Source organism: Scomber scombrus, chromosome 2, assembly GCF_963691925.1.
Source record: "Scomber scombrus chromosome 2, fScoSco1.1, whole genome shotgun sequence".
In the NCBI taxonomy this organism is placed as follows: domain Eukaryota; kingdom Metazoa; phylum Chordata; class Actinopteri; order Scombriformes; family Scombridae; genus Scomber; species Scomber scombrus.
Window position 1 is genome coordinate 16824440 of NC_084971.1, and position 26659 is coordinate 16851098.

The 26659-nt window shown below is 41.4% G+C and overlaps 2 protein-coding genes across 2 annotated transcripts in view; one reads left to right on the top strand and one right to left on the bottom strand.

The window, feature by feature from the left end:
* Positions 1-23047, top strand: part of grin2bb (glutamate receptor, ionotropic, N-methyl D-aspartate 2B, genome duplicate b) — a 69790-nt gene extending 46743 nt beyond the window's left edge. The window contains exons 6-15 of the mRNA XM_062428850.1: positions 1360-1474; positions 1697-1902; positions 3660-3831; positions 6049-6202; positions 6667-6792; positions 8087-8316; positions 9381-9541; positions 11125-11312; positions 17463-17701; positions 20639-23047. Coding sequence (XP_062284834.1) covers positions 1360-1474; positions 1697-1902; positions 3660-3831; positions 6049-6202; positions 6667-6792; positions 8087-8316; positions 9381-9541; positions 11125-11312; positions 17463-17701; positions 20639-23047 — 4000 coding nt within the window. The remainder of the gene's footprint in view (positions 1-1359; positions 1475-1696; positions 1903-3659; positions 3832-6048; positions 6203-6666; positions 6793-8086; positions 8317-9380; positions 9542-11124; positions 11313-17462; positions 17702-20638) is intronic.
* emp1 (epithelial membrane protein 1) overlaps positions 1-26659 on the bottom strand; it is a 163333-nt gene that overhangs the window by 108431 nt on the left and 28243 nt on the right. The window lies entirely within an intron of this gene.

Below are 26659 nucleotides of genomic sequence, written 5' to 3' on the forward strand. Positions count from 1 at the left end.
AACTGGGTCATCTTTTAGAAAATGAAATCAATTACAATTAAAGACCACTGCATTAAAAGCAGCGACCTTGCTTTTAGTTAATCGTGAAGTCGAATAATTTAGCTTCTCTCTTCATCATCATACTGCTTAAACAACACATATAACATAGAACATATAGGACATGTTACAGAACATATAATAATAATAATAATCATAATCATAATGATGATAATAATATGTTAATTTATATAGCAGCTTTTAAAATCAACAAACTGCTTTACAAACAACAAACAGAAAACAGAAAAAAGTTAAACAGCAAGAATAAAATGAGAAAAAAAGACACCAATATAGTATATGTACAAATAAACACATAAATACACATACAATAAAATATGTAAAATAGGAAGAGAGTATTCAATGATTATCTTAGCAGATCTAATCTAGAGGATAATGTAAAACTCCAGGGTGTCGGACATTATGCAGAGCCACCTTCAGCCACACTATTTTCTTAACTAGGTAGCAACACATTTCACAGGAGAACATTGCCAGTATAACACTGCCAATGTATTTGAACTGAAAATTTGACAGCACTGTGTCATTACAAATACCAGCTGTACATACTTCATGTGAAATGTTTTGCTTGATATTTTATTGTTCAGGACATCTGAGAATATGTGTAAATGAGAGTCCCTGCTGTTGCTGTATGTGTGATGGAAAACTGGAAGGTGTCGCATGTAGTGATGAACCAACTATCACCAGTATCACCAGACTCTGCAGATCCCCTCAAACTCTACAGAGCATTTTAAACCTCTTTCAGCTCACAGTTTTGATTTTAAGGCCTTAAAAAACCTACTGTTTTACTTTTCTATTTTACAGCAGGCAGCTTTAAAGTTAAAGCTCAGTTAAATCTACTGTAGGCTACTTACCGAGCACCAAACAGACAGACAAAGTTAACACCTAGCTGGTGAACATAGTGTGAAGTTTAGCTGTGTAAGAGGTAGAAGTTGCAGGTGTTTTGACACTCGAAACCATTTATCTACTGATCCACAGGCATCCTTTTCACAATGTAAATGTATGGGGGAAAAGTCTTTGGTCCAGTGTGCATCATATGACGCAGTTGCACAGTTTGGGGGCTAAATCAAAGCCCAGTGCTGTGCCTGTATCCAGTTCTTTTTTATATATCCATTGGCTAGAAATATGACTCCAAAAGTATGCTAATGTTGCTGTTGCTAAGGCAACTGTTAGTTAAGCCACAACAACTTAATGTAATGGGGCAGCTCGTTTGCACTGTTCCCAATAATTTTCAATAATGTTGAAAGTCTATATCTCTAAGTCACTGATTTTGGCATTTCTAACTGAAAGTTGAATTGTAATTCTCAGGTACCTCATGAATGTGACATTTGAAGGCCGTAACCTGTCATTTAGCGAAGAGGGCCACCAGATGTTCCCCAAACTGGTCATCATTCTCCTAGACCAGGATAGACAATGGGACAGGGTAAATATCCTATGTACTCCTCTCCTGTCCTCTCCTGTCCTCTCCTCTCCTCTCCTCTCCTCTCCTCTCCTTTCCTCTCGTCTCTTTTTCAGTTTTGTATATTTCCAACTTCTGATATGTCACTTTTGGGTTTTTTCTCGTTTGGAGTGTCTCCCTGCCACTTAAAGTACCTGCAACAGTAGCCTGTATATCACACAGTCCTCCTCCCACTCACTCATGCAGGTTGGCAAATGGGAGAGAGGCTCTTTGACGATGAGGTACCATGTGTGGCCTCGCTTTGAGCTGTACTCAGGAGCGGAGGAGCGGGAGGACCACCTGTCCATCGTGACTCTGGAGGAGGCACCATTTGTCATTGTGGAGGATGTGGACCCGCTCAGTGGAACCTGCATGAGGAACACTGTGCCTTGCCGCAAACAGCTCAAACTCAAGTGAGAATTTAAAGTTGGATCTGGATAGTTTTCTCCCCCTTGAAGACATTAATTTTCCTCTCAAAGGAGGAAAAAATTGGATTTGTTCTTTTACTGTGTGAATCCAAGATTAATATTATTAGAGAGAAGTGCTTAAAATAGAACTTTTTCTTAATGAGGCTCAGTGTAAGACTTATTGATTTATACATCAATATAGCTGCAATATGAATCATTTAAAACTTTTCTGGAGTGCTGTATAACCTTCTGCATGTATTCAAAGTCATTTGAACAAATCACCAGTAGTTTTAAAAAGCCATTAAACACTATCTGTACTCAAGCACAACACAACTGTAAATGCTAAAAAGAAAATACAGAAGAGGATCAATAATGAAATATCTATGTACAGAGAGGAATGCTCACAGCCATGCATTATTTTACATTTGTCATCTTTTTATGTGTCTCTTTGGCTTGCTTGCTCGTTTTTTTTCTGCCTCTGTAGTTGCATGTTTCAATGGATTTTTGGAATAGCATCTGTTTCATCCTTTACAATCTCCTGTGTGACCTGTGATTACCTCTGCTCACCTCCCCGCTGCTAACTAGATCATTGTCTTGGTTTCTGTCACTGTTTTCCTCCCCCTCCTTGCCTCTTCACCCTGAACCTCTTGCTATCCACTTCTCCTTGGTGTGTGATAATGAATTTTCCTCATTGGCCTGCTTTTCTATCACTGGCCTACCTGAAATCTCCTGAGGGTGTCCTACATCTTGTGGCTCAGTGGTTTTTTTATCGACTGATCTTTCACCTTGTTCTTTCGCCTGTTCCCCTATTCCCCTTTTCTCCCTCCCTCTGTCTGTCTCACTCTTCAAAGACATTTTCACATACAGCATTTCAGAGATAGGCAGCAATATGCCACAGAGAATATGCAGGGTTTCTTTCAAGCCCAAAATACACCACGAGCCAGATAGACAGAGCTGTGCAGATTCAGGACTAAAAGTCTCTGTTTGCACAAAAACATAATATGTGGACACAGTCATCATTATTCTATTCTATATGGGACATATTATCTCAGTAATTATGAAGGTTGTTCACTTGCAAGAGCTGAACTCACAATCCCACAACTGCCTATAAATGGAGGTTGACACACTCTTGTGTGAATACAAAACAAACTCTCACTTTTTTTCTTGGTCTGGCACTGGCGACGCCCTCTGACTGTGCCAAAGTTGCCATTGTGTTGTTACCCACAGCTGTTATGCATCGGCATCTGCTGTGAGCCAAAACAACTCAATTTCATAACAATTTGGTCAAATTTGTGACTCAATGTGGATTATTCTTAGTCCCAATTACTGTGTAATTTGGATGACAATATGTAAACCCTTTTACGTTTGTTAGAATAAAATCATGCTCATTGAACCTGGATGTTAATGGACACCGTGCAGACAAAAACAATTGTCTCCAAAAAAATAACCTAAATCCATCCTTTTCCATTTTCCTTCTTTTTGCTTTTTCACACTGCTCTATATACAGGTGTAGTAATGCATGGACACAGATTTATATTTTTAAATGTAACTTTATTTGTTTGTAATGCATCCTAATCTGTAATGACCCGGTTCCAGCCTGGTTGGTTAGAAAGAAACCTTCATACGTCTGTCTTCTGTCATTTGAAACACAAGTTTAATGCACTTTAACTCAAATAAATATTGATCTCAGGCTGTTGAAACTTTTTCTCATGTTCATCCATCTTTACTTCCACTCTCCCCTCCCTCTTCATTCCACCTACCAGCAACCAGACAGGTGATTCAGGCATTTACATCAAGCGCTGCTGCAAGGGTTTTTGTATTGACATCCTTAAGAAGATCGCCAAGGCGGTCAAGTTCACTTACGACCTCTACCTGGTCACCAACGGCAAACACGGCAAGAAGGTTAATGGGACGTGGAATGGCTTGGTTGGCGAGGTGAAGACATTTCTCTTCCCTTTACACACAATCACTCTGTGTACTCATGTTCACATGACTGTGTCTTTCGTCTGCTGAGAACAGATGTCTGCACATATTTGTAGTTTTCTGTATGTATAGAGGAGGAAATGTTGTGATAAATCTATCCAAGAACAGAGGAAAGCAACACCTTTGCATCAGCTGTGAACAGCTTAAAAATACCCTCAATGACAGTTTGGTCGATTACAGACCTGCTGGCACACTGACTGATCATGAATTTCACAGCTGGAGAAACACCTAAGCAGAAAACCATACAACCATTACTGAACCAGCACAGAGACTCAATAAGGCATTATACATCAAACAAAATCATATTTGGCATATTTCTCTTGACTTCTGTTGAATATAGATCGACAAAAGCCATTATAGGTCCATCTGTGTAATGCAGTCAGTTTAGCATGTCATGCTAGGTGTTGTTTATAGCGACCCTACAATCATGTCACTCTTTACTCAAGAGCCCAGCAAGCCTCCCTGAGGACATGCAACATCGTTTATGATTCAAGAGCCACTGAAAACTAAAGTGATATCCATAATAATAAATATCTGCTCTAAGTGGCAGGAATCAAATTTAACATCTGTTGTTCAGTAGAGAGATAAGTTGTTATTTCAGATGGAGTACAGTGGTCTTTTTTACTGTGTGTCTTTTTCTTATTTGATATCTTTGATGTAGCCTGAGTGAAGTCACTTGGTGTTGGAGAAACTCTCCAAAAGAGTACCAACCTCCATGCTAGATCAACTAGGTTCTGGGTCATAGAAATAAATTATATGAATGTTAAAGAGTTGAAGGGAAAGATGTATTGCACAACAATAAGCAAGTGATAAGATGCCTAATCTGATTCCATTTTTTTGTATGCTGCTGTCTTAAAAATAGAAAAGATCGGGATTCAAGTCTGAATTATGTTTCTTTAAAATGTTTTTATTATGTCTTATCTTAATTTAATCAACATATTTGTTGTTGGTTCATTCTCTCTTTTCCTTTGCTCATCAGTTTCACTGTTATTTTCCCAACATTTTAATTGTTGAGCAAAGACAGAACAATGCACTCTTAAATTGCTGTTTAAATCTAAAAAACATTCAAACAAGAAAATATACAATCTAATAATAATAATGACGTAATCACAAACAGGGAGAGTTTTTTTGGTGGCCATAGGAATTTTTGATAGGGCTCATATTGTCTGAATGTGTCTCTTTTTTCGTTAGTTTCTCGTTGTTTCCTTCATGCCATCAACCAGTTGTTCCCCACAACCTGGCCTGAAGGGAGGCTGTGATCAGCTCCGTACAACCTCATGAGGAGGACAATGAGGCTCCTAATCAGAGATGAAGAGAAAGACATGAGTAGAGAAAGAGAGAGAGAAAGAGAGAGGTAGAGAGGGAGAAAGCAGCCTCAGGGAAAGACCCACTTCTCTCCTGCACACATTACTGTACACATTAGACATCCAGCACAATGCAGCCTTTTCAAATCGATGTGATTGATTATGGAATAAAACAAGCAACTTTATTATCATCTTAAGAACAAAGATGAGTTAAGATGCCCAGGATAATATAAAATCTTAACCTTCCACCTACTGGGTGTTGTGTTCAAAAATTCCTGAAATATACATCAGCATATGAAAGTCCATTCAAATGTGCAAAGCATGCACGCATGGATGCGTTAGTCCATGTTCTTAAATGCGAAAGCAAGCAGCTAATGATTTAATTTGAATGGGGGGAAAACAGCCACAGGAAAACAGAATGAAAAAGAGAGCAGGCCTCTATGCAAAAAATGTCACAAACAGAGAAGAAAACAGTGCGTAGGATTCCTGCTCACTCTGGCATATATATCCATTATTAACACAGTCTTTTGTGCTCCAATTTTATTCATGGCCTGAGGCTTCAGAAACTTAGGGCTAAATATACCTGAGTAGACTCAGAGGGAGGCTGGGTTGGTGGGGAGTTGTACACTGACCCAGTGTAGTAATGATCCACTTTTCCTCCCGCTTCCCTTCTTCCTAAGTAACCTGTTAAACACTTAGCAGAGACAGTGGCTTTTGTATGAGCTACAGAGCCGAGTTATTCTTCCCGGCACGTCGCTTTTACCAATCTGTTTTTCAACACTGGAGTCCCTGTTGTATTCAGCACTACGCCCACTGACCTTCCATGTTTCCCTCTTGTCTCTGCATATCTGTGTTTCACCCGCAGGTGGTGTTGAAGAATGCCCACATGGCGGTGGGTTCGCTCACCATCAATGAGGAGAGATCAGAGGTTATTGACTTCTCTGTGCCGTTCATCGAGACGGGAATCAGTGTCATGGTCTCGCGTAGCAACGGGACCGTCTCCCCCTCTGCCTTTCTTGGTGAGAAGAAATGCAGCTGGTGTTTCTGGCAGGTGTACAGCACATAATCAAGAATACTTACACACACAAAAACATGCTTATAAAAGCACAATGAAAGAAAGAGATTAAAGTACGTGAAGTTTGCCATAGATAATATGTGAAAACTGCAAAGTGGCAGAAAATGTTCCCATTTCAGTGAGCACATGTGTCCATTCACACCTTCCTACCTTCCTCCAGAGAAGTGCTTGTTAGCATTCACACAAACTCAGATAAAATCCATATGTGTGCTGCCCTGAGTGCACAGTACACAACGTCTGAATACAAACACTCATGTTGATACCGGGGGGGTGATTTTATAATTTTGTTTAATTTGGATTAATGAACTTCCTTTCTCTGTTTTTCCACAACATTCGCTCCCTCCCCCTTTCCGTTTCCTCTCCTCCCCACCTCCACCCCCACCACCCATCATCCCCTCTCTCTTTCAGAGCCCTTCAGTGCTGATGTCTGGGTGATGATGTTTGTTATGTTGCTGTTGGTGTCAGCCGTGGCCGTGTTTGTGTTTGAGTACTTCAGCCCGGTGGGTTACAATCGCTGTCTGGCAGATGGACGAGGTGAGGGGAGTGCACACACACACACACACACACACACACACACACACACACACACACACACACACACACACACACACACACACACACACACACACACACACACACACACACACACACACACACACACACACACAATTCATTCAGGCCTAGTCAATCCATGCTCCAAAAAGGTGACAATGAGGTACATCTTCATGCAATCTCGTGTGCTAAAATGATGACTTACTGGGCAGGCTTTGTTACCTTGAAAGCACCATTCAAGCAGAGCCCTCTGTGTACTAAATTACGTCGACAATCCCTTCTGAATGAGTGTCAGTGGAGCACTGGGACTTTCTACTCGACATCTTGGAGTGCTTATCTACATCTACAGTCACTTAAGCTTTTTCACTAATGAAAAGGATCATTGACAAGAACCAGATAGGTGATCTTAAGTATTCTCAGCACCACAGTGTGAACAAAGGCTCCTCTGTTCTTGCATTACACCGACTTTTTTATTGTGCCATTCGCAAATATTACACCAGTGTTACACCACTGCATCTAGAGTTGTAAAACCAATGAATACACTTAAGTAGATCTATTACCATACATTCTCCAGGTTTTACACACCCAGCTCTATTCTCAGAATTGTATTAGTCCGCCACAAGGCAGCCACTCAAGATAAAATCAGAGGAGTGTTATATTGCCGTTCACAGCCTTTTTGTCAAGAACCAGAGGGGATAAGAGTAATGGTGTCTCATTTGGAGTTATGTTTCCTACAGTAATGTTATCTGAATATCTTCTGTCACAGCAACAGTGTCAAAAATGTCCCCGGTTCATGTGTATAGGATGTGTGGTTTAATCACTAGGTTATGTAAGGCTGTTGTCCTATAGTGCTGCTCCAGCTGTAGCATAATTGTAGCCTGCTGTGTGCTCATCTTCCCCCTCCCCCTCCTCTTTCTTTCTCCCTGTCTCTGATGCCAAAGAGCTACAGTAGGTAGTGTTTCCATCCTACTACCTTGTCATACTGCCATAGAAGTAGGTGGAACAGAGTTGGTCTGTAAGAGTTGGTTGTCACGGCGGTAGCTGGAATAGCGTACGTGGACCGTAGAGCACATCCTGCAATCACTGACAAACTAAAGGATGGGAATAAATCTAGTCTTTGTCACTGCCATCCATCAAGTGCCTCCCACAACAGCAGTCATGAGTAAATGCAGATAAAATGAAGTAGTAGCTTTTATCGATGCGTCCTTTTCCTTCAGTCATCTTTTTTTTGTTGTACCTCCTCCCTCTTCCTTCCTTTTCTGTCAATGTCTCCCAGAGCCCGGCGGCCCCTCTTTCACCATCGGTAAGGCCATCTGGCTGCTTTGGGGTCTGGTTTTCAACAACTCTGTTCCAGTGCAGAATCCCAAAGGTACCACCAGTAAGATCATGGTGTCAGTGTGGGCCTTCTTCGCTGTCATCTTCCTTGCCTCCTACACTGCCAACCTGGCTGCCTTCATGATCCAGGAGGAGTATGTCGACCAGGTGTCGGGCCTGTCAGACAAAAAGGTGTGATTTTGAGGCGATGTGAGGGGTTTGTGGGGTGGAGGGGCAGGTGTGCAAAAGTACATAACACGGGGCAATGTGAGACTCTTTATTTGAGTAGATGTCCAATTCTATAAAAGTGTGTAATTCAGGACTGCAAATTATTTTATTCAATATACATATGATTCAGTTTTTGTTTTTCAATGATTAAATGAAATAAATCTGTGAAAAATCTTGTTTTGTCCCACCAGCAGTCCAAAACGGAAAAATCCTCCAAAGATTTAAAAGGCAGAATCAAGCAGTAAATCCTCTCATTTGAGAGACTAGGAACCAAAATTGTTTGACGTTTGGCTTAATAAATTCTAAACTGTATAAATGATTAATAGATATCCAAATTATTAGTTCATTTTCCGTAAATTGACTATGAGAAAGTGCCCTACAAACAAACTTAAACTTGACTAATAGAATAATCAGGAGCTGAAAAACATTGCTATTCTGTTAATATTTTTCTGATAATCAGTCAATTGTATAAATAACGTTTCATGCAAAACTGAAAACTGACCTAGTTCCAGCTCCTCAATTGCTAAAACTGATACCATCTTAATTGGATTTGGTGCTTTTCTTTGTCTTATGTAAAAAGAAAAAAAAAATGTATATGTTTGGACTGTTCTGGACTGATTGTTGTTTGGTCAGATGTACACTTAGGCTAAACTAAGCAAATTGTGATGAGCATTTATTACTTTTTCTGATATTTTATAGAAAATGGGAAGTTGGAGAGTTGCAGCCCTCAACTAATCATGTCAAAACTGTTGATTGTAATTAACATGATCATTCATTTTGAACTTGATCCGGTGTACAGTCCATGTTTGTCTAAACAAGTCCTAAAGATCCTCCCAAGTCTGTCTGTCTATTGAGCACAACTTGAAGCATTTAGCTAATTTTAAGCTTCCAAAAGCAAAGTCCTGCGCTCCTGCTACTCAACAGTGCAGTAAAGGCTATTTGATGCAGCTCAGTGCCTTTTCCATGCTAACGAGCGCTCCTCTGTCATCTTCTCTGTGTGGTTTCTTTTCCGGAAACACCCACAACAGTTCCAGAAGCCCAACGAATTCTCACCGCCATTCCGGTTCGGCACGGTGCCCAATGGGAGTACGGAGCGCAACATCCGCAACAACTACCGGGACATGCATAGCTACATGACCAACTTCCACCAGAAGAATGTAGATGAAGCCCTGCACAGTCTGAAGTCCGGGTGAGGGGAGAGACAGAGGGGAGGATGGAGAGACAGATGGGGGATGTAAGGAAGGAGGGAGATGAAAGGATCTCAGCAGGGGGAAAAGAGGGTGTTGTGGAACTGTGAGGTCCTGTACTGATGCAATACAGAGAAAAGATGATGAAAGATAAAGGGAGGGAAACAGAGGAAGAGAGCTTTCTGGGCAATGTGGGTGGGCAGCCAGTGGAGCTGTGTATCTGCCTGCCACTGGCGCCCAGAATAGCAGCGTGGCCTGTGGTTGCTATGAAAGCTAGCTAATATTCACTCTCTCTGCCCTTGAAAGCTAACTAATATTCCCTTCTCCTCTCTGCCTGTCTCCTCCTGTCGTCCATTGTTTTCATCAACTACTGCTGAAGAATTTAAAATTCAAAGCGGTGATGTACCTCTCATGTTTGGGGAGAGTTTGAGCTGAATGACCACAGAGGCCCAGAGAGCCCCAAGGCCCCGTTTGGTGGTAGTTTGTTACCAAGCTGGAGACTGTCATGTCAAATTTATCTAGAAATGCATACAGGGTGTCCCCATCCTGTGACACATCCTGTATTGTGACCAATTTAGTAAGAATGCGGACTGAGCAGTAGTCATACTTGAGCCTACAGGTTAATTCATTTGAATTAGCAGTTTGGTTAAAATATTCTCAACACAACGTCCAATTTATCTGTTTTTTTTCCCAAAGCTTTTAACCTTCCTCAGCAAATGGATTATGTCATAATCCTTAACCCCCACCTTCTAGTCCATCTGCTGTGGAAGGATGTGAGATGTGGTTGAAAGCTCTGGAAAGAACAAGTTTTACCTTGTGTTGAGGATTGTTTTGTTTGTTTTTTGGCTCTTTTTCCTTAAAGGTTATTTTGTTTCTTTTTTAAAGTGAGGTACCTCAACCTTTGCTATAAAATAGTACAATAGACCCAGGAATAAGAACTTTTGTTTTCTTATGTTTCCTTTTCTATTTCTACGCTGTGAGCTACCAAAATGAAAGCAAAAAATATTTTAAAGAATAGAATTGCTTGTGATTGTGTCCAAAATCAGACCCAGCCCAGTGCTCTATTATTTACTGTGACTGAGTGTCCAAATTCTGAAAAATGTTGGTCACACAAAAATATTTTGTCCATAACATGAACAAACTTTCTGCTAAATATTTCAGTGCTGCTAATTATGCTAGCATAGCCAAAGAGTCTTTTAGACAGTCGTCAGCACATCAACTGAACACGCAACAGATATGGAGAATATAAATTCCAGCAATAAATCAACAATTAACAAATATTTACTTGTGTCTAAAAGAGCAGTTATTTCAGGGAAATATGTCTGGAAATCAACTATTTAAAGCCACAACTACCCAAATGTACTCTGTCTTAGCAATAATTAACAGAAAATGGCATAGTTCAGAAATAACCGAATAAAGCATTACCCTCTGGCTTTATTAAAGGTGCAAATAATAGTTAGGCAGTGCTATACTCGTCCACGCACATTATTGCGCTTCAACCACAATATAAAAGTGACGACAATTCAGACATGCATTTGTTTTCTTCTGACACGTTTCCCCATTTCCTTTCTGTTTTACTCTGCAGAAAACTGGACGCCTTCATCTACGATGCCGCAGTGCTGAACTACATGGCTGGCAGAGACGAGGGCTGTAAGCTGGTCACCATCGGGAGCGGGAAGGTGTTCGCCTCCACCGGCTATGGCATCGCCATCCAGAAAGACTCCGGCTGGAAACGAGCTGTGGATCTGGCCATCCTCATGCTGTTTGGAGACGGTAAAGACTCGAACGACACTGTTTTCACTTTCATTTAATCACCTCATACATACATAAGTGAAAAGAACATTTAAAGCAATAATGATAATGTTTCCATTTAGCTTTTTTCTCTATTGCTTGTTGATATAACAGGCCATGAATATACGACTAATAAGAGCTTTTACATTCACTGTTGTTGATTGCCACTTTAAATGGAGAACTCTAAGAAATAGAAGCAATAATGATTTTAATGATGTACTATTTGTATCATAATATCCTCTAAGTGAATATCTTATAAATACTCAAATATCATTACACCATGTTGAACATGCATATAAAACAGATCTGCTATTTACAAAGCATTACTATTGTTTTCTTCATCTATGTCAATCGATCTAAAAAAAATAATGTTTAGTGTTGAATGACCGTTAAAGAGTTTAGGAAACAACACAACGATTCACAAATTTGAGTTACACACTCATCAGTGCAGTGAGGTTGAGTAGAGTCAGACTGGACTCCTCTTTCATGTCAGTGGCTTTAAGGCAGCTGTGACTCAGAAGATGGTCACTGCTGGTTATGATGACCTGCTGCTAGATCTCAACAGTCAATGAGGCTGTCGAGCTGCAGAATGAGGCCTCCTGAGCGGGGTCCACAAAGTGCAGTCCTTAAAGGGAAACTTCAGTATTTTTCAACCTTGACCCTATTTTTCCATGTTTTGTGTCCAAGTGACTAATAGGGACAACGATTTTTGAAATCGGTCCAGTATTGAGTGAGAGCGCTACAGCCGGCAGCAGTGAAACTGGCTGCAATGTAATCTGACAGGGCCATAGCTCCCTGTCAATGTACATCTACTAAAAGTGCTTGTTTTTGCCACTGACAGATTGTTATTATAAGTGTCTGACAAAATTATGGAAAGAACCATACAGATAAATAACATGTTTTTCTTTACCTTTCACTTAATCCGCTCTGTTTGTTATTGTGTCCAAACAAGTCTCACTTAAGGAGAAGTCTTGCTCTGAAATCTCTCGAGAGTTGAGTTGTTGTCAAAATCAGCTAAATTTTCAGCCGCAACTTTGAAAACACAACAAACTACTCCCGGCACTCCTCGCTCCAGATCGGTCATGGCTGAATATTTAGCTGATTTCGACAAGCTGATATTAGCTGATGAGACTTCTCTTTAAACGAGTCTTAGACACAATAACAAACAGACTGGATCAAGCAGAAGGTAAAGAAACAGATTTTATTGCTCTGTATGATCCTTGATTAATGTTTTTTATTTACAATCTGAGCCTGTCCATGGCAAAAACAAATACTTGTAGTGGACGTACATTATGGGGCCTTATTGCCCTAAAGGATGACATTGCAGCCTGTTTCAATACCAGACCAATTAAAAAAATTGTTGTTCCCATTAATCACTTAGACAGAAACTTATAGGAAAAGAGGGTCCATGTTGAAAAATACTGAGCAGCAAGGTACAAGCTAGTTGCAGAAGTGAAAGCTTGAGTGTGAAATGAGTTTGTTTATTTGGTAACTGTGGAAGGGAGAGGAGGCGGCACATGGTAAATACTGTTTGGGTGGGGGACAGGGAAATATTGACCTCAACTTAAAATAGGTAGAGGGAGCAGTGTGGACGAGATTAGTCTTGAAATGCTGAAGCCTCTGGATATTGTTCGACTGTTGTGACTGACATATTTCTTCAATGTCACATGGATTTCAGGAACAGGGCCCATGCACTGCCAGACTGGGGTGGTCAACTGTTAAATTCAACAGAGAAACTTTTAATTTACTTTGATTTGTTCTGGCAAAGGCTACAGCACCTGAGCAAAGGAAGCTCGACAAAGTGTTTGATGGGCTTTCTGGTGTAAAATATACGCTCATGTTTACAATCTTGCTTGCTGTAGCTTCCTCGTGTTGAAAGCTATAAAACCACCTAATAAAATACAGACATAAACGCTGTGAGCTCAGTCTCGCTGGCTGTGATAAGTGATATGCTGGGAGTGCAGGAGTGGGCACATTTGTCATGTTAGTATCTATTTCTGAAAAATTTGTGAGACCAGATGATCAATTCAACAATATGGTGGCAATATCATAAATATCATGAATATTTATATAAAGAGGAGGTTGAATCTTAAGTGTGTGTATGGCGAGTGGAGAGACTGTGGTGACTCCATCTGTAAAAAGATAATGTGTGTGCCACAGATACTCATTTTTTATGTCCGTCTTTGTTTTGAGCCCCAGCTGTTGTTGTGTGTTTTGAGTAGTGACCGAAAGAAGACAACAGAGTGCAGTGATCAACGTGGGCCTCAGAGCCACGGCTCCATTATGAGAGGATTGGGGCAATTGAGGTGATTTGAGTCCACTTGTTGCCTCCATTTGAATGAGTTCTGGTGACAAATGACTCAGAGGAGACGCTGAGTTTGGGGTTGATGCAGGACACAGTGAAGGGACATCGTACTGAGTAGAGACTCCTGAAAGGCTGCCCTCCTACCAAGCAGTACTCACATATCTCTAAAGAGCATCTGCTGGTTGAAAATTGAAACCTCCCCCTGAACTCATGCAGGAGATGATATTCAGCTTTTTGAACACTTCTTAAAGCTTCAGATGTGCATGTTATACAAAATAAAATAGGACACTACAGTTTACAAAATATTACAGGAGACCATCATCCATACATTCTGCTGTCAGTTATTTAAATTGTCCAACAAAATAATTTTAACCATAAGATCTGCTTACTTATTTTTTCCAAAGCTTTCAGCCCCATCTTTTTCATGCCATATACAAACCTGTTGTGATAACAACTCCATGACAACTGAGCCAACTATCAACTGAGGAAGGCCTCATGATATGGTTAAAAGCTTTGAAAACGTACAGAATGAAAATCTTTTGTGAAACTGCCTTGTCTAAGGTCAATAGATGATGTCCTGTAGCATATACTGTATATTGTTCACTGACAGGCAACAAGAAAGATAACTTAAGGGAACCTGTTATGCTTTTTGTTATTTTCAGACATATAATGTTACATTTGTCAAATAATGAGACAAATGTATGTAGAAATAGTCCCTGTGAGCAAAAGTACCGGCTTCAGGCTGCTTTAAATGCTCGGTTCAGCAAGTTTTTTCTACTGTCAGCTCTCAGCTCCTGACGGATTTCTTTATATGGTCATCTACTCACACTCACTGTGTTGGCACACTGTGAGTGTTTTTCCATTACACAGCATGGCAAAATAAGATAAGTAGTTTACCTGTGGGAGGTGTGCTGGTCATCTGCAGCTCTTCATCAAACATTGTCACTGTGGCTGTTTCTGCTTTTACTATTCCACCTTGCATTATTTCTAACTGATCCACTAAACAAAAAGCTTCAAATATGTCAAGTGCTTTTTAGCACCCTGAGCAGCACTATGCTGATACAGTGAGGAACACGTTTAATTCCCTGTAAATTGTTCACAGTAAAACTGCCATTATTTAGTCATTTAAAAGCTTTTAATATGAAGCAGTAAAGCAGGAAATGTTGGGTTTGCATCAGCAGTAACTTAACATGACTCTAATACGGCTGCCCCTCAGCAGCTTCCGGAAAGCTGGCCAATCAGAACAAAGTGGGCTCATCAGGAGTGGGGCCTTAAATAGACATGAGCTAAGACTGCCTGTTAAGAGACAGAGGCTGAACTGAGGAGCTGCATATAGAGCCATAAATAAGGAGTTTTTTTTAAATTGTGAACCATGTAACCACTCTATTGGAATATCAGAATAAAAATATTGAACTGGAAATTAACAAAATAAGTCCCTTCAAGCATTGACTACACCTATTTTATTGTAGTATATCCTGTACTTCTTCATATATGACAGGAAAGGTCTATCTGCTTATAGAGAAGGAATGGGGTTCTCTAGGAAAAAAGGTGTGGTGGAATAGAATAATTTGACATTTAAACATATCACCAGCCTACGTTTGCAGCACTTTTTGTTTCTTAGAGAAAGTTACATGTAAAATAAATGATTGTCCCTGATGTGAATTGTTGCCTTACAGTAGCACTTCTGAGAGTTATGTGCTCCATACTGCTCACCATCAGATCGTATATTGTACAGCAAGTTCACACATGAACACACACACACACACACACACACACACACACACACACACACACACATACACACACACACACACACATGTACATACTGTATCAGGTACCTGATGGCCTTCGATGTGCTATCACTTTCCATCCCAACGTCTGTGATGGATGAAGGGGTGAGTGCAGAGAGAACCTTCACCTTGGATTAGATCTTCAGGAGCCAGATTGACTTAGACCTCAACATACACTGTTGGAAACCTCTTGAGTGATGTACACTAATGTACACAAGTGCCAGTCTGTGATTGTGTGTGTGTGTGTGTGTGTGTGTGTGTGTGTGTGTGTGTGTGTGTGTGTGTGTGTGTGTGTGTGTGTACATGTGACTATGTGCCTGCTAGAGTGTGTGCTCCCTAAAGATCAGGTAACATGTCTACTTAAATTGACCAAATGGAAGTAAAATCTTATTGTTCTGTCAGCGGTGTACATGAGGCCAACACATCAGACATTACCTCTCATTACTTCATGTCGACTGTTTAGCTGTCAGCACACATACGTTAAGTCAGGATAAGAGATCAGACTCATCGATGTTTGCTCATATCTGTCACGTAATGTTAGAAGCACGGCCTACTAACAAGAAACTGAGTGCTGCTACATCTGAACAGATCCAGACGGGATCAGAAGGAAAGAAGGGGAGAGGGTGAAGATGCAGCAGGAGAGAGATGGAAAAAACACACTGGATAAGAAGAAATATTGATTTCAGCACCATCATAGATTCTGTATGTTGATCAAGTTCCTTTATCCAGTTTAATTGTGTCAGAAACAAATCGTGTACATCCAGCAGAGTTTCCATCATGGCCTCATCTCCTTGTCATTGAAATCTGCAACTGATAAGAAGATTTTTCAATATTTTCAGTTCTAAAAAATTAAACACTTTGGAACCAGGTGTAAATGGAAACTAATTTGCAATTTGCATTTCTCTGTTCTGCAGATGTTGAGGAGGATATTCAGGCATCCGAAGAAATAGATTTAAAAACAGTGGCATCAAGCTTTTTCTGTGATTGTATTTGTTTCTTGTTGTTTTTTCTGCAATCTGCAAATATTACTGAGACAGTCTTGCACACATGAATCATGCAAAACTCTTAATACTTTTTCTAGTGTTTATTTTAAAGTGTTTTTTGTTTTTTCTTATGAACATTATATTTATTAATTTATTATTTTAAACATTAAATATCTAAATCTTCATTTTGTCCTTTAAAATGCAGTTATCACTAATATTGATGTTTCCTTTTTTAAAGAATTGTTCAACATTTTGGGAAACGAAGACATCCTTTCTGCATTAAGTACGGAGCTGTAGCTGGGAGGTGATTAACATAGCTTAGCTTTTAGACTGGAAGCAAGGGTAAAACAGTCTGTTTTTTATGTTTTTATGTTTTTTTATGTTTAATTTTCATCTGCATGACAGCAGCTTATCTAGCACTTTCTCCCTCACTGACGTTATTTTATTTAAGTAAATCTTAGTAAAAACCAGTTGAAGGCTGTCTGAGATCAATTCACCCTCACTCATCTGCACAGGCATCCATTCAGACAGTGTAATACAAGTATTGGGAAAGTGTATACCCCCCTTGATCTTACACAGACAAAAACAAAAAAAGGCACCATTGGTGCAGATCAAACAAATCTCTCTGGACATGTCCTTGCCCCTTAGCAATGCCTCCAGGGATGTGAAACTGAGGGGGACACATTTTAGGTTGGAAACACTCGTCACATGACCACTCACACTTCCTCCCTGAGGACTGTCAGGTCCCAGCAGGCAGTTGTTTTTTTCCCACAACAAGGAAGGTTTAGCCTTGCATAAGCAATCGTTAATGAGGATGATCCTCTGGAGGCCGTTAAGTCAAAATAATTCAACATGACATTTGTTGCACGTACATACATAAGACCTGAGCTGTTTTTGGCATCAGCTCCCCATCCAGAAATGTGTCCTCCCTTTTTAGATTCACACATACATGTACAGGCACCTACAGGCAAACCCATCCAAGTGTGCAGGCTCTCTTGGTCTTACGTATATACACACAAACGATACAGCAACCATGTGTCTCTCCATCCTCCAGGTGATATGGAGGAGTTTGAGGCCCTATGGCTGACAGGCATCTGCCACAATGAGAAGAACGAGGTGATGAGCAGTCAGCTGGACGTGGACAACATGGCAGGGGTCTTCTACATGCTTGGGGCCGCCATGATTCTGTCATTCATCACCTTCATCTGTGAACATTGGTTCTACTGGCAGCTGCGCTTCTGCTTCATGGGCGTGTGCACTGGAAAGCCCGGGGCCACCTTCACCATTAGCAGAGTGAGTGTACTTGTGTTTTATTTTAGATATGACCTTTGTCCTCCTGACAGAAAGATCACGAGAGCGGTTGTTTTAAAACAACTGGCTGTGGTTGAGGTGTATCGAGTCAGTCAGGGGATACGATGACTCACCTTACTTACCTGTGGTTTTTTTAAGCTCAGGCAGTTATTTAAAAACAAAACGAGTCTAGAGCATCCTGCAATATACAGGACAAAAAATGTCTCAGTTCTACAGGAAGTCTGCATTTCTGATTTTTGGAACACACTCTTAGTCAGTGAAGTACAAGATTACAATAATGTTATAAATATTAATATATTTATTAATATAAATTCAAATTTTATTTAGGTTCACTTACATTTTATGATTTGTTATATGTTATGCAATATATTCAATTGAGTTTCACAATGTATAATATTAGCTCATTTCAGAACAGTACAACTAACCAGTGCAATCTGTGAGGTTTGACAGTAACTATGAACTTCTAGTAGCCTCATAAGGAATGAATAATGTAAGCAAAACTTGTGCTTTAAGAGCAAACATTTACTCTAAGTAAAGGTGTCAGTGTGCTCAAACTGAACTAGTTTGATGGGCCACACTAGAAGGCTGGGTGAAAAGCCGGCTGTCGTAGAGAGGGGTGAGATAATATTTTTAGACAGTCTTTCCTGGAGAGCAGTCTTTAATTTTCACTTAGTTGCACTCATGATATTTAACAGAAGTAAAAGAAAGCTTGGCAGAGAAGTTACTTCTTACTTTCTCAGGTCCGCACACCTGGCCATGCTGCATTAAATTGACATTTCTTGGATTTTTGTATGATGTTTCTTTTAGATGAAACCCCTCCAAAGGGTTTTAGATGCTGTTTGACCATCTGAAAAGCACTCTGGTTGAAGCATATTGACACCTTAACTTTTAGGGCGCACTCAAACTAGGGCCAGTTGTTCCGTACCGTCCTGAAGCACGAATGTCCCCCCTCCCCAGTCCCCCACTGGCCCACACTCACATTACCTCAAAACCCAAGTGTACTCAAGCAAGGTTGCCTCAGACACATATGTTGCACAGTTAGTTTACTCTGTTTTTACTTAAGTCAAACCATGTCACTAACCTTTCTGATTTTATAGGGGTCAAGAGTCGACACCTAGAATGTGATTAATTTACTAAAGAATCATAACCAATAAATAACCTAACCCTAACTATTTAGAGAAGTCTTCACAGCCTCTTTGACCATTGAGGAAAGGGGGGCTGAGGGGGCACTCACATACAAATTGTTTTAATTATTATTTGCCTCAGAAAAGGACACCAGTGTTTATGTGTTCAGCCTGAAAGGGCTTCTAATTGTAATGTCCCTTGGTTTACACCTACTCAGACTAACCTGAAGTAATTTAAAAGGCAAATCTGGCCTTGAGCACTTAAGTTATTTATTTTGTCTCGTGCCCTTGTGCAGTGTGAAGCAGCAATCTCATTGTCTTTAAAGCCTCTTAAAGTGTAACATTTGTTATGCAAAACACAAACGCAGCCTTTTGCGTGGTAGCTTTAAGATTTACTCAGAGCTCTAATGTGCTTGACACTGACTTGTTTGTAGAGTTACAACATCTAGTAACTAATTGTATAGCTTTCCTGGTTTAACTCAAGTTGCAAAGTGAGAGGGAAAAAAATGTTAAACACGGTACAGCTTTCAAGAAAACTGCAGTTCACATATGGTGCACAGACAGTGTAAGGATGGACAAGTGAGGCGACTACAAAGGGCTAATAAAATACAGCGAGAGAAAAAGAGATCAGTTAGCAAAGGTGATGATAAAAAAAAAAGTAGCAGGACAAAGCAGAGCAGAAAAGAATAGACAGTGGTTTACTGTTAACCTCTGTTCTGTTACCTTTCACAGCAGCCGTAGTAGCTATAGATGTAGAGAGATAAAGACAGACAATCCTATTGGAGAGGCTGCCGCTCACTGAGGGCCCGGAAATGGAGATAAAACAGACACAAAGAGAATGGAGGCATACAAGGAAAAGAGGGTTGACAATTCAGATTCATGAATGTAACTTGGCGACAGGGAAAGTGACTAAGAGACAGATAGAAACTGTTTCTGACAAGGTGACGCCTTTGAGGAATTTTGGCCGTCACACTGGCTGGTGGGTAGTGTGTTCTCGACCTTTCGGATTTGAGTGTTGCCTCAACCACAGATTCCCCTTAGCCCCCATTTAAATACCTATGTTTGACTTCACACGCATAGACCTCCCCCTCATGTGAAACCAGCTGTAACCAACCAATCAAAACCAACACACACATACTGATACAGTCAATGGCATGTTTTAAATGGATGATTGTTAATGGTTTCGTCATATGTCAACAGAAGGTCCAGCAAACGTTTACAAAGTGATTCAATTATTAAACAATGTTTATATGAAAGGAAATAAAACAATTGTGTTGTAGAAAGCCTGCGTCAGCTGAATTTAAATGAGATTTCTTAAAGCTATTGATCGGTGGTCAAAACCATGAGCTTACTGCACTCTTTCCCCTATCAATCATGGCTTTGATCTTCTCATTCCTCTCAGTTCTCTCAATCTGAGGTGGAGTACTGAGCAGCAGCAGTAACGGGTCCATACTGTTCCCCTGAGAAAAGTCATTTATGAACTTAGCCCCTATTACTGTTTAATAGTGTGTAAACAAGAGGGTGGTCAGAGAGAACATGCAATGCATTAACCTCTCTCTGCCTCTGTCTGTCTCTGTTTGCCTCGCTCTCTCTCTCCCTGTCTGTCTTTCCGTCTGTTTATGTGTCTGATTTTTGGCTCTCTAACATCAAATCCTCTCAAATGCCAAACTTTTTGCTGTTTTTTTCTTTTCAATGGAGCCTCATACCTTACCTTCCTCTTTATTCCTCCCATGGCCTGTCTCACCCTCTCTTTATCTCTCCACCTCCCTATTCTTCTCCAATTTTCACACTCCAGGGAATCTGGAGCTGCATCCATGGGGTACAAATCGAGGAAAACAAGTCAACCATAGACTCACCCTCAGCCACCATGAAGAAGAACATGAACAACACCCACTCCAACATCTTGCGATTGCTCCGCACTGCTAAGGACATGACTGCGGTCCCGGGCATTAATGGCTCTCCACACGCCGCCCTGGAATACAGCCACAGTGGTCGTGAGTCGGCTATCTATGATATCCAGGAGCATCGGCGCAGCCTGGTGGGTCACCCTGCAGACTGCAAGTCAGGGCCACCCTACATACCAGAGGACAACATGTTCAGTGACTACATCAGCGAGGTGGAGAGGACTTTTGGCAACTTGCCCCTGAAGGACAGCAACCTGTACCAGGACCATTACCGGCACCACCACCCAGCCTCGGCTCTGGGTATGTCCGGCCCCCCGCCTAATAGGCCACGTAGTTTAGGCAGCGCTAGCTCGTTGGAGGGGGGCATGTTCGATTGCGACAGTTTAGGGGGAGGGGTGGCGCCCATCTTCACCACCCAGCCCCGCCCCTCCATGACTCACAGGAATACCAATAAATTTGACCTGATTGCTGGCCACACCCCTGCGGAGTCCAACCAGGGTGGGTTCAAGGGAAGCAATGTGTATGGGAGGTTTTCTTTCAAAGGAGGCGCATCCAGCACAGGGCTCATCGGGGGTCATGACAGGTACTGTGGTGGAGGAGGGGGTGGGGCAGGCTCTGGGGGTGATGATGGGAACATTCGCTCTGATGTGTCAGATATCTCCACGCACACTGTCACCTACGGCAACCTGGAGGGCAACAACAAGCGGCGTAAGCAGTACAGGGACAGCCTGAAAAAGAGGCCAGCCTCAGCCAAATGCAGACGGGAGCAGGACGAGATAGAGCTGAGCAGCTTCAGGAGGAGACCCCACCACCACACCGTCCACCACCACTTCCCCCACGGGCCCCTGGCACACTGCACGGTCTCACCTCCCCTGGAGCGGAAACGAGGAGGAGGAGGGGGTAATTCTTCACCTTATTTATTCCGCAAAGATAAGGAGAACCTGAGGGATTTTTATGCGGAGCAGTTCCGCTCCAAGGAGGGCAAGGCCAAGTGGGAGCAAGAGGGTGGAAGTGGTGTGGGCGGTGGTAGCGGTGGTGGTATCTGTAAAAGCTTAGTACCTGTGGAAGATTTCCTCAAAGGTAAAGGGAAGAAGCCGGAGTCAAAAGGTGGGCTTGGCTCAGTCCCGGCAGGGCAGCAGGCCCACACCTGCTGGGAGAAGGGTGTTTCTGGGATAGGAGGGGGAGGCATAGCAGGAGGTGACTGGGAGTGTCGTAACTGCCATAGCGTGTGTCACCATGGTGGAGGTGCAGGAGGAGGGAGCACATGCTCAGCTAGCGGGGTTGGGGGGAGCAGCAGTCGCCCCAGCTCTGCTTCCTGCAAACGCTGTGACTCCTGTAAGATTCAGCCAAGCAACCTATACAATATCAGCGAGGATAATAACATGGTGTTTGCTGGAGTGAAGGGTAGCGTAGGACCCAGCCAACCACAAACTCAGGCACAGCGCAGGAAGCTAGGACCAGGTGGGAAGGTGTTACGGAGGCAGCACTCATATGACACATTTGTGGACCTGCAGAGGGAGGGAGCAGGCCGCATGGGAGGTGTTGGCGGGGGCGTTGGGGGGCAGTTTCCCCAGCCCCGAAGTGTGAGCTTGAAAGACAAAGACCGCTTCATGGAGGGCCCCAGCCCTTACGCTCACATGTTTGAGATGTATGCCGGTGAAAGGGAGTCTTCCATGTTTGGAGGAATAGGCGGGGACAGGGCCAAAGGAGGCTCCTCCTTCAGTTTGTTCCGTGGAAGCGAAGGTGGGTTGCATCGGCGGTCAGTGGGGGAGAGAGACCAGAGGGACAGAGATAGAGCTATGATGGGAGGTGGGGGCTGTGGTGGTGGTGGTGGTGGTGGTGGTGGTAGCAGAGGGGCCGGGACTTACTCCTTGTCTAAATCTCTCTACCCAGATAAGGTGAACCAGAACCCCTTCATCCCAACCTTCGGCGACGACCAGTGTCTTTTACACGGTGCCAAACCGTACTACGTCAAAAAGCCACAGACGCAGCAACAGCAGCAACAGCAGCAACTACTCAACAACAGCCGAGGAGGAGGGGACTTCCGAGGCTCCATGGGAGCAACTTCTTATTTGCCCGCGTCAGCCACAGCTGGGGTGATGTCCAATGTGGCCCCCAGGTTCCCCAAAGAGCTGTGTCTGGGCGGGGTGGCAGGGCCCATGGGGAACCACCATGGGGCCAGCAAGCTACTGTCTGGGACCAGGGACACGTTAGGTTTGGGGCCGGGACAGAGACCCTTCAATGGTGCCAGCAATGGACACGTTTACGAAAAGCTCTCCAGCATTGAGTCAGACGTCTGAGGGTGAAGACAGAGGAAAAAAGAGAGAGAAGACAAAGTGGGTGAAGACAAGCAGGGAACGGAGAAAAAAAACAAAAGCAGCACAGGCTAACGACCTCTCTCTGTGAAGAGAATGAGGAGACACGATTGTGTGTGTTTTGTTCTCACTCCACTAAATGGAAAGAATTTGGACGATGCACAGAGGCCACTGCAGTCTAAGCTGTGGTGAAGTCTGGTGGGAGACTAGTTTTTAATGAGAGGAGAGGATTCTGGTGCTGCTCCAACGCTCAGAGAAAGATAGAAAGGGAGGGAGGGAGGGAGGGAGGGATGGATGGATGGAGGGGGGGAAAGTGAAATAAAATCTCCAGTCTCTGCTCTCTTTTTACATGCTAATTGTCTTTCCCTCCCTCCTGCAGTTCCTTAACACCAAAACAAACATTTTGTTTAGCAACGGTAATACAATCATGAATGAGAAATCAACGCTTCTGTTGAAGTAACAGGGTAAACTAATAATAATTGTATTGATAATGTTAATAATATTATTGAATATTATTCCAGTGTTTAATGATGATCGGTTTGGATTGTTTTTCAATTTTATTTATTTAAATAGTTCATGTTACATATTTGTATGATGTTAATTCTTTCTAAGCTTACCAATATTACAGGAGACTGGTGGACCAGTTGTCAGTACAGATCTTTTTTTGGGGTTCCTGTAATTTGGACTCTTCTTTGCTATTAATTCTTCCTCCATGTTTGATTTTTTTACTTTTCTTATTTTTGAGTGCTGTGAAGTGTATGTGAAAGGCATGACTTGCTAAGTACATTGTATGTACTTCTAACTTTGCAAAGAAGGTCTTTTTTTCAGCTGCAGAAGCAACATCATCATACTGATTTGCCGTTTCCTCTCGTTTTTCTGCTTGGCAGTACCAAATGGGTCTCGCATTTTGAGCTGGATGTGCCTTAAAGGATTAATACTGATTTTCTACACACAAGATCTCTTCTGTTGGTAGACAGATCCACCTGCAAACAATTAGTCAATTGATTTCAACACAAAATCCACCTGAGAAAGTCTCGATATGAGCGGTGCATAGCAGAGCAGAATGAGAGTGGAAGGTTTCATAATATTATTAGACTTGCAGGCATTTGAATCTGTTAAGATGTCAGATTTTATTTGACAAAGAAAAATAGAGTAATTGCTGCAGTAAATGAAGCTTAAATTCCTTCACAGATCCCCAACAATAGCAACCAATAGTAGGATTATAAGGGTTAAAGCCACAGTGCCACGACAAATAAACACTCCTGTTTCCTCCAAAAGTTCAGCTGTTAGAGTGGTGCTGCTGTATATGAGGACATCCTCTTTTACTATTAACTCCACAACCTGTTAATTTCCTTTCAATGGTTTACTGAGAGGTTCTACAAGCCTCATCACTCCTCACCTCCTAAAATCTCCCACAATTCATTTTTGCATAAGAGATGACCTGGAAAACTACTTTCCATTAGATACATGAAAAACACATTTAATGTCCACTTGTTCATCATGGTGTTTCATTGGGTTTGGCTCAATTGGCCATGACAGTTGTGCTGTTCAGGAAGGGGACATAATGGAGTCTCGGAGTGAGACCTCTGTCACTGGGATGAGCAGCCTGGCACATTAATTATATCATGATTACGGCTGTAAGCCCTGCCTGCAATATGAGATGGTCACATTTGAGTGAGGGGAGGAGCATAACAGGGAGACTTTCAACAATTCATGTCCTAAATTATAATCTCATGATTTAGCCTCACTATGAACCATAATTAACCTTTAAAGTATGACATGTCATTTCTTTATTTAAGTGTTTCCAGCTTTGAAATGGCTTTATAGTTATCAGGACATTTTCTCCCTGCAATTTATAGAAATAATTTGACATTTTTGGTAATACACTGATTAGTTTGTTTGTGGCAAGTTACAGGAAAAGATCAATACCACTCTGTCTGCACCCAAATTATGAAGCTACAACCAGCAGCTGGTGAGACTAACGTAAAGGCTGCAAGTAGTCCGAATGTTAAAACAATGTACTGAACTTTTTAGTCATCCAAACAAATGACAAGCCCAAAACTAGTCATTTTACACTGATTTTCTTAAGATTGAACAAATGAGATGTAACTTGTTAATCAGTTAGCTTTAGAGGGGTTGGTAGGTGACTTTTTAGTTGTTTTCTTCAACCTTTAGTCTTTAAGCTTACTGACTGCTTGCTTCATATTACCATACAGACACAAGAGTGATATCGATCTTAATAAGCCTATTTCCCAAAATGTGGAACTATTCCTTTAAATTATTCTCTTGCAGTCCTAACAGAGAACTAGGATAACATCATGATGTCATAATTCCTCACTCCATAAAAATATAAAAATAAGTATTTTACTGTAACCTCGATTTCCCCCTCCGCTGGACCTTAATCTGTTTCACATGCTGAGAATTTGAACAGGCGAATTTGCCTTCAAGGACCTAAACGTTTTGAGGATAAAGAGGAAGGCAGGAGAAAGTAAACAGTTTGCTAAAAGCAGGTAGTAAAACAGCGTTGCCTTTGATACTGATGGACCCAGAACTCAACACCTGTAACATAGGTCATCTCTGCTCTAACGCATTACAAAAACAACTATTCAGTTGTGTTTTGTTTAATTTACAGCACAATCTACCATTAGAATAGTGTTATCTACTATTTAAGACAGATATCCTCCATTTCTGCTTATTTAGTGTTGCTTAAACTTGACTTTTAATCTTGCCAAACCAAATTTTAATATCTAAGCACAATATGACTGAATGGATCAAATATTTAGTTTCTCGTACATCCCAGTCAAAAATTTAGAGGACTTTCCTTCTCTTGGTTGACAAGTCAGTATGTATGATACTAGGGGGTCTCTAGTGTTATGTAAGGAGTTGCATGTATACTCTTAGTTCTTTTTTTTATTTCTGTTTTAAATCTTAACTTTTAGCCCAAGAGAAATGGGCGTTTTTTTGGAACGATATTTGGAATTTTATCAATTTCATTGGTACTGATCCATGTAGTACTGTAGGTGTGTGTGTGTGTGTGTGTGTGTGTGTGTGTGTGTGTGTGTGTGTGTGTGTGTGTGTGCTTGGTTGTGCAAGAGAAGACACCAATCTAACAGTCGAAATTTTAGTTATACTCAAATAAATATGGCTAAATTGACGAAACATCTCACTAGGTTTAGACAACACTATTAATTGTTAATGTTATACAAATATCAGTTTTCTTGATAATTTGTGTAAATGCTTCTTTAACAAGGTTGAGGTCTTGGTTAACATGTTCATTGTCACTGAAGAAGCCTTTTTCATTTCAACAACTTTCTTTCCTTTGAATATCTCTATTTTTTCTGTTATTGTATGTGCCTGAATACATACGCTTGATTACCTCTGTGTGTGCTCATATGGAAGAGAGACAGAGTGTGTGTGAGAGATGTTTACTGTACATGTACTATAAAACTATATGTAAATACTTTACCTCACGCTCATGGACTTTTGATAAAAACTGTACAAAACGGCAGAGAATAGATCTATTTGGGATAAATCTTTAATTCGTAGGTCCCCTTGCAAAATTGTTTTGTAACGACTTCAGGCCAAGTTATGTGCAAC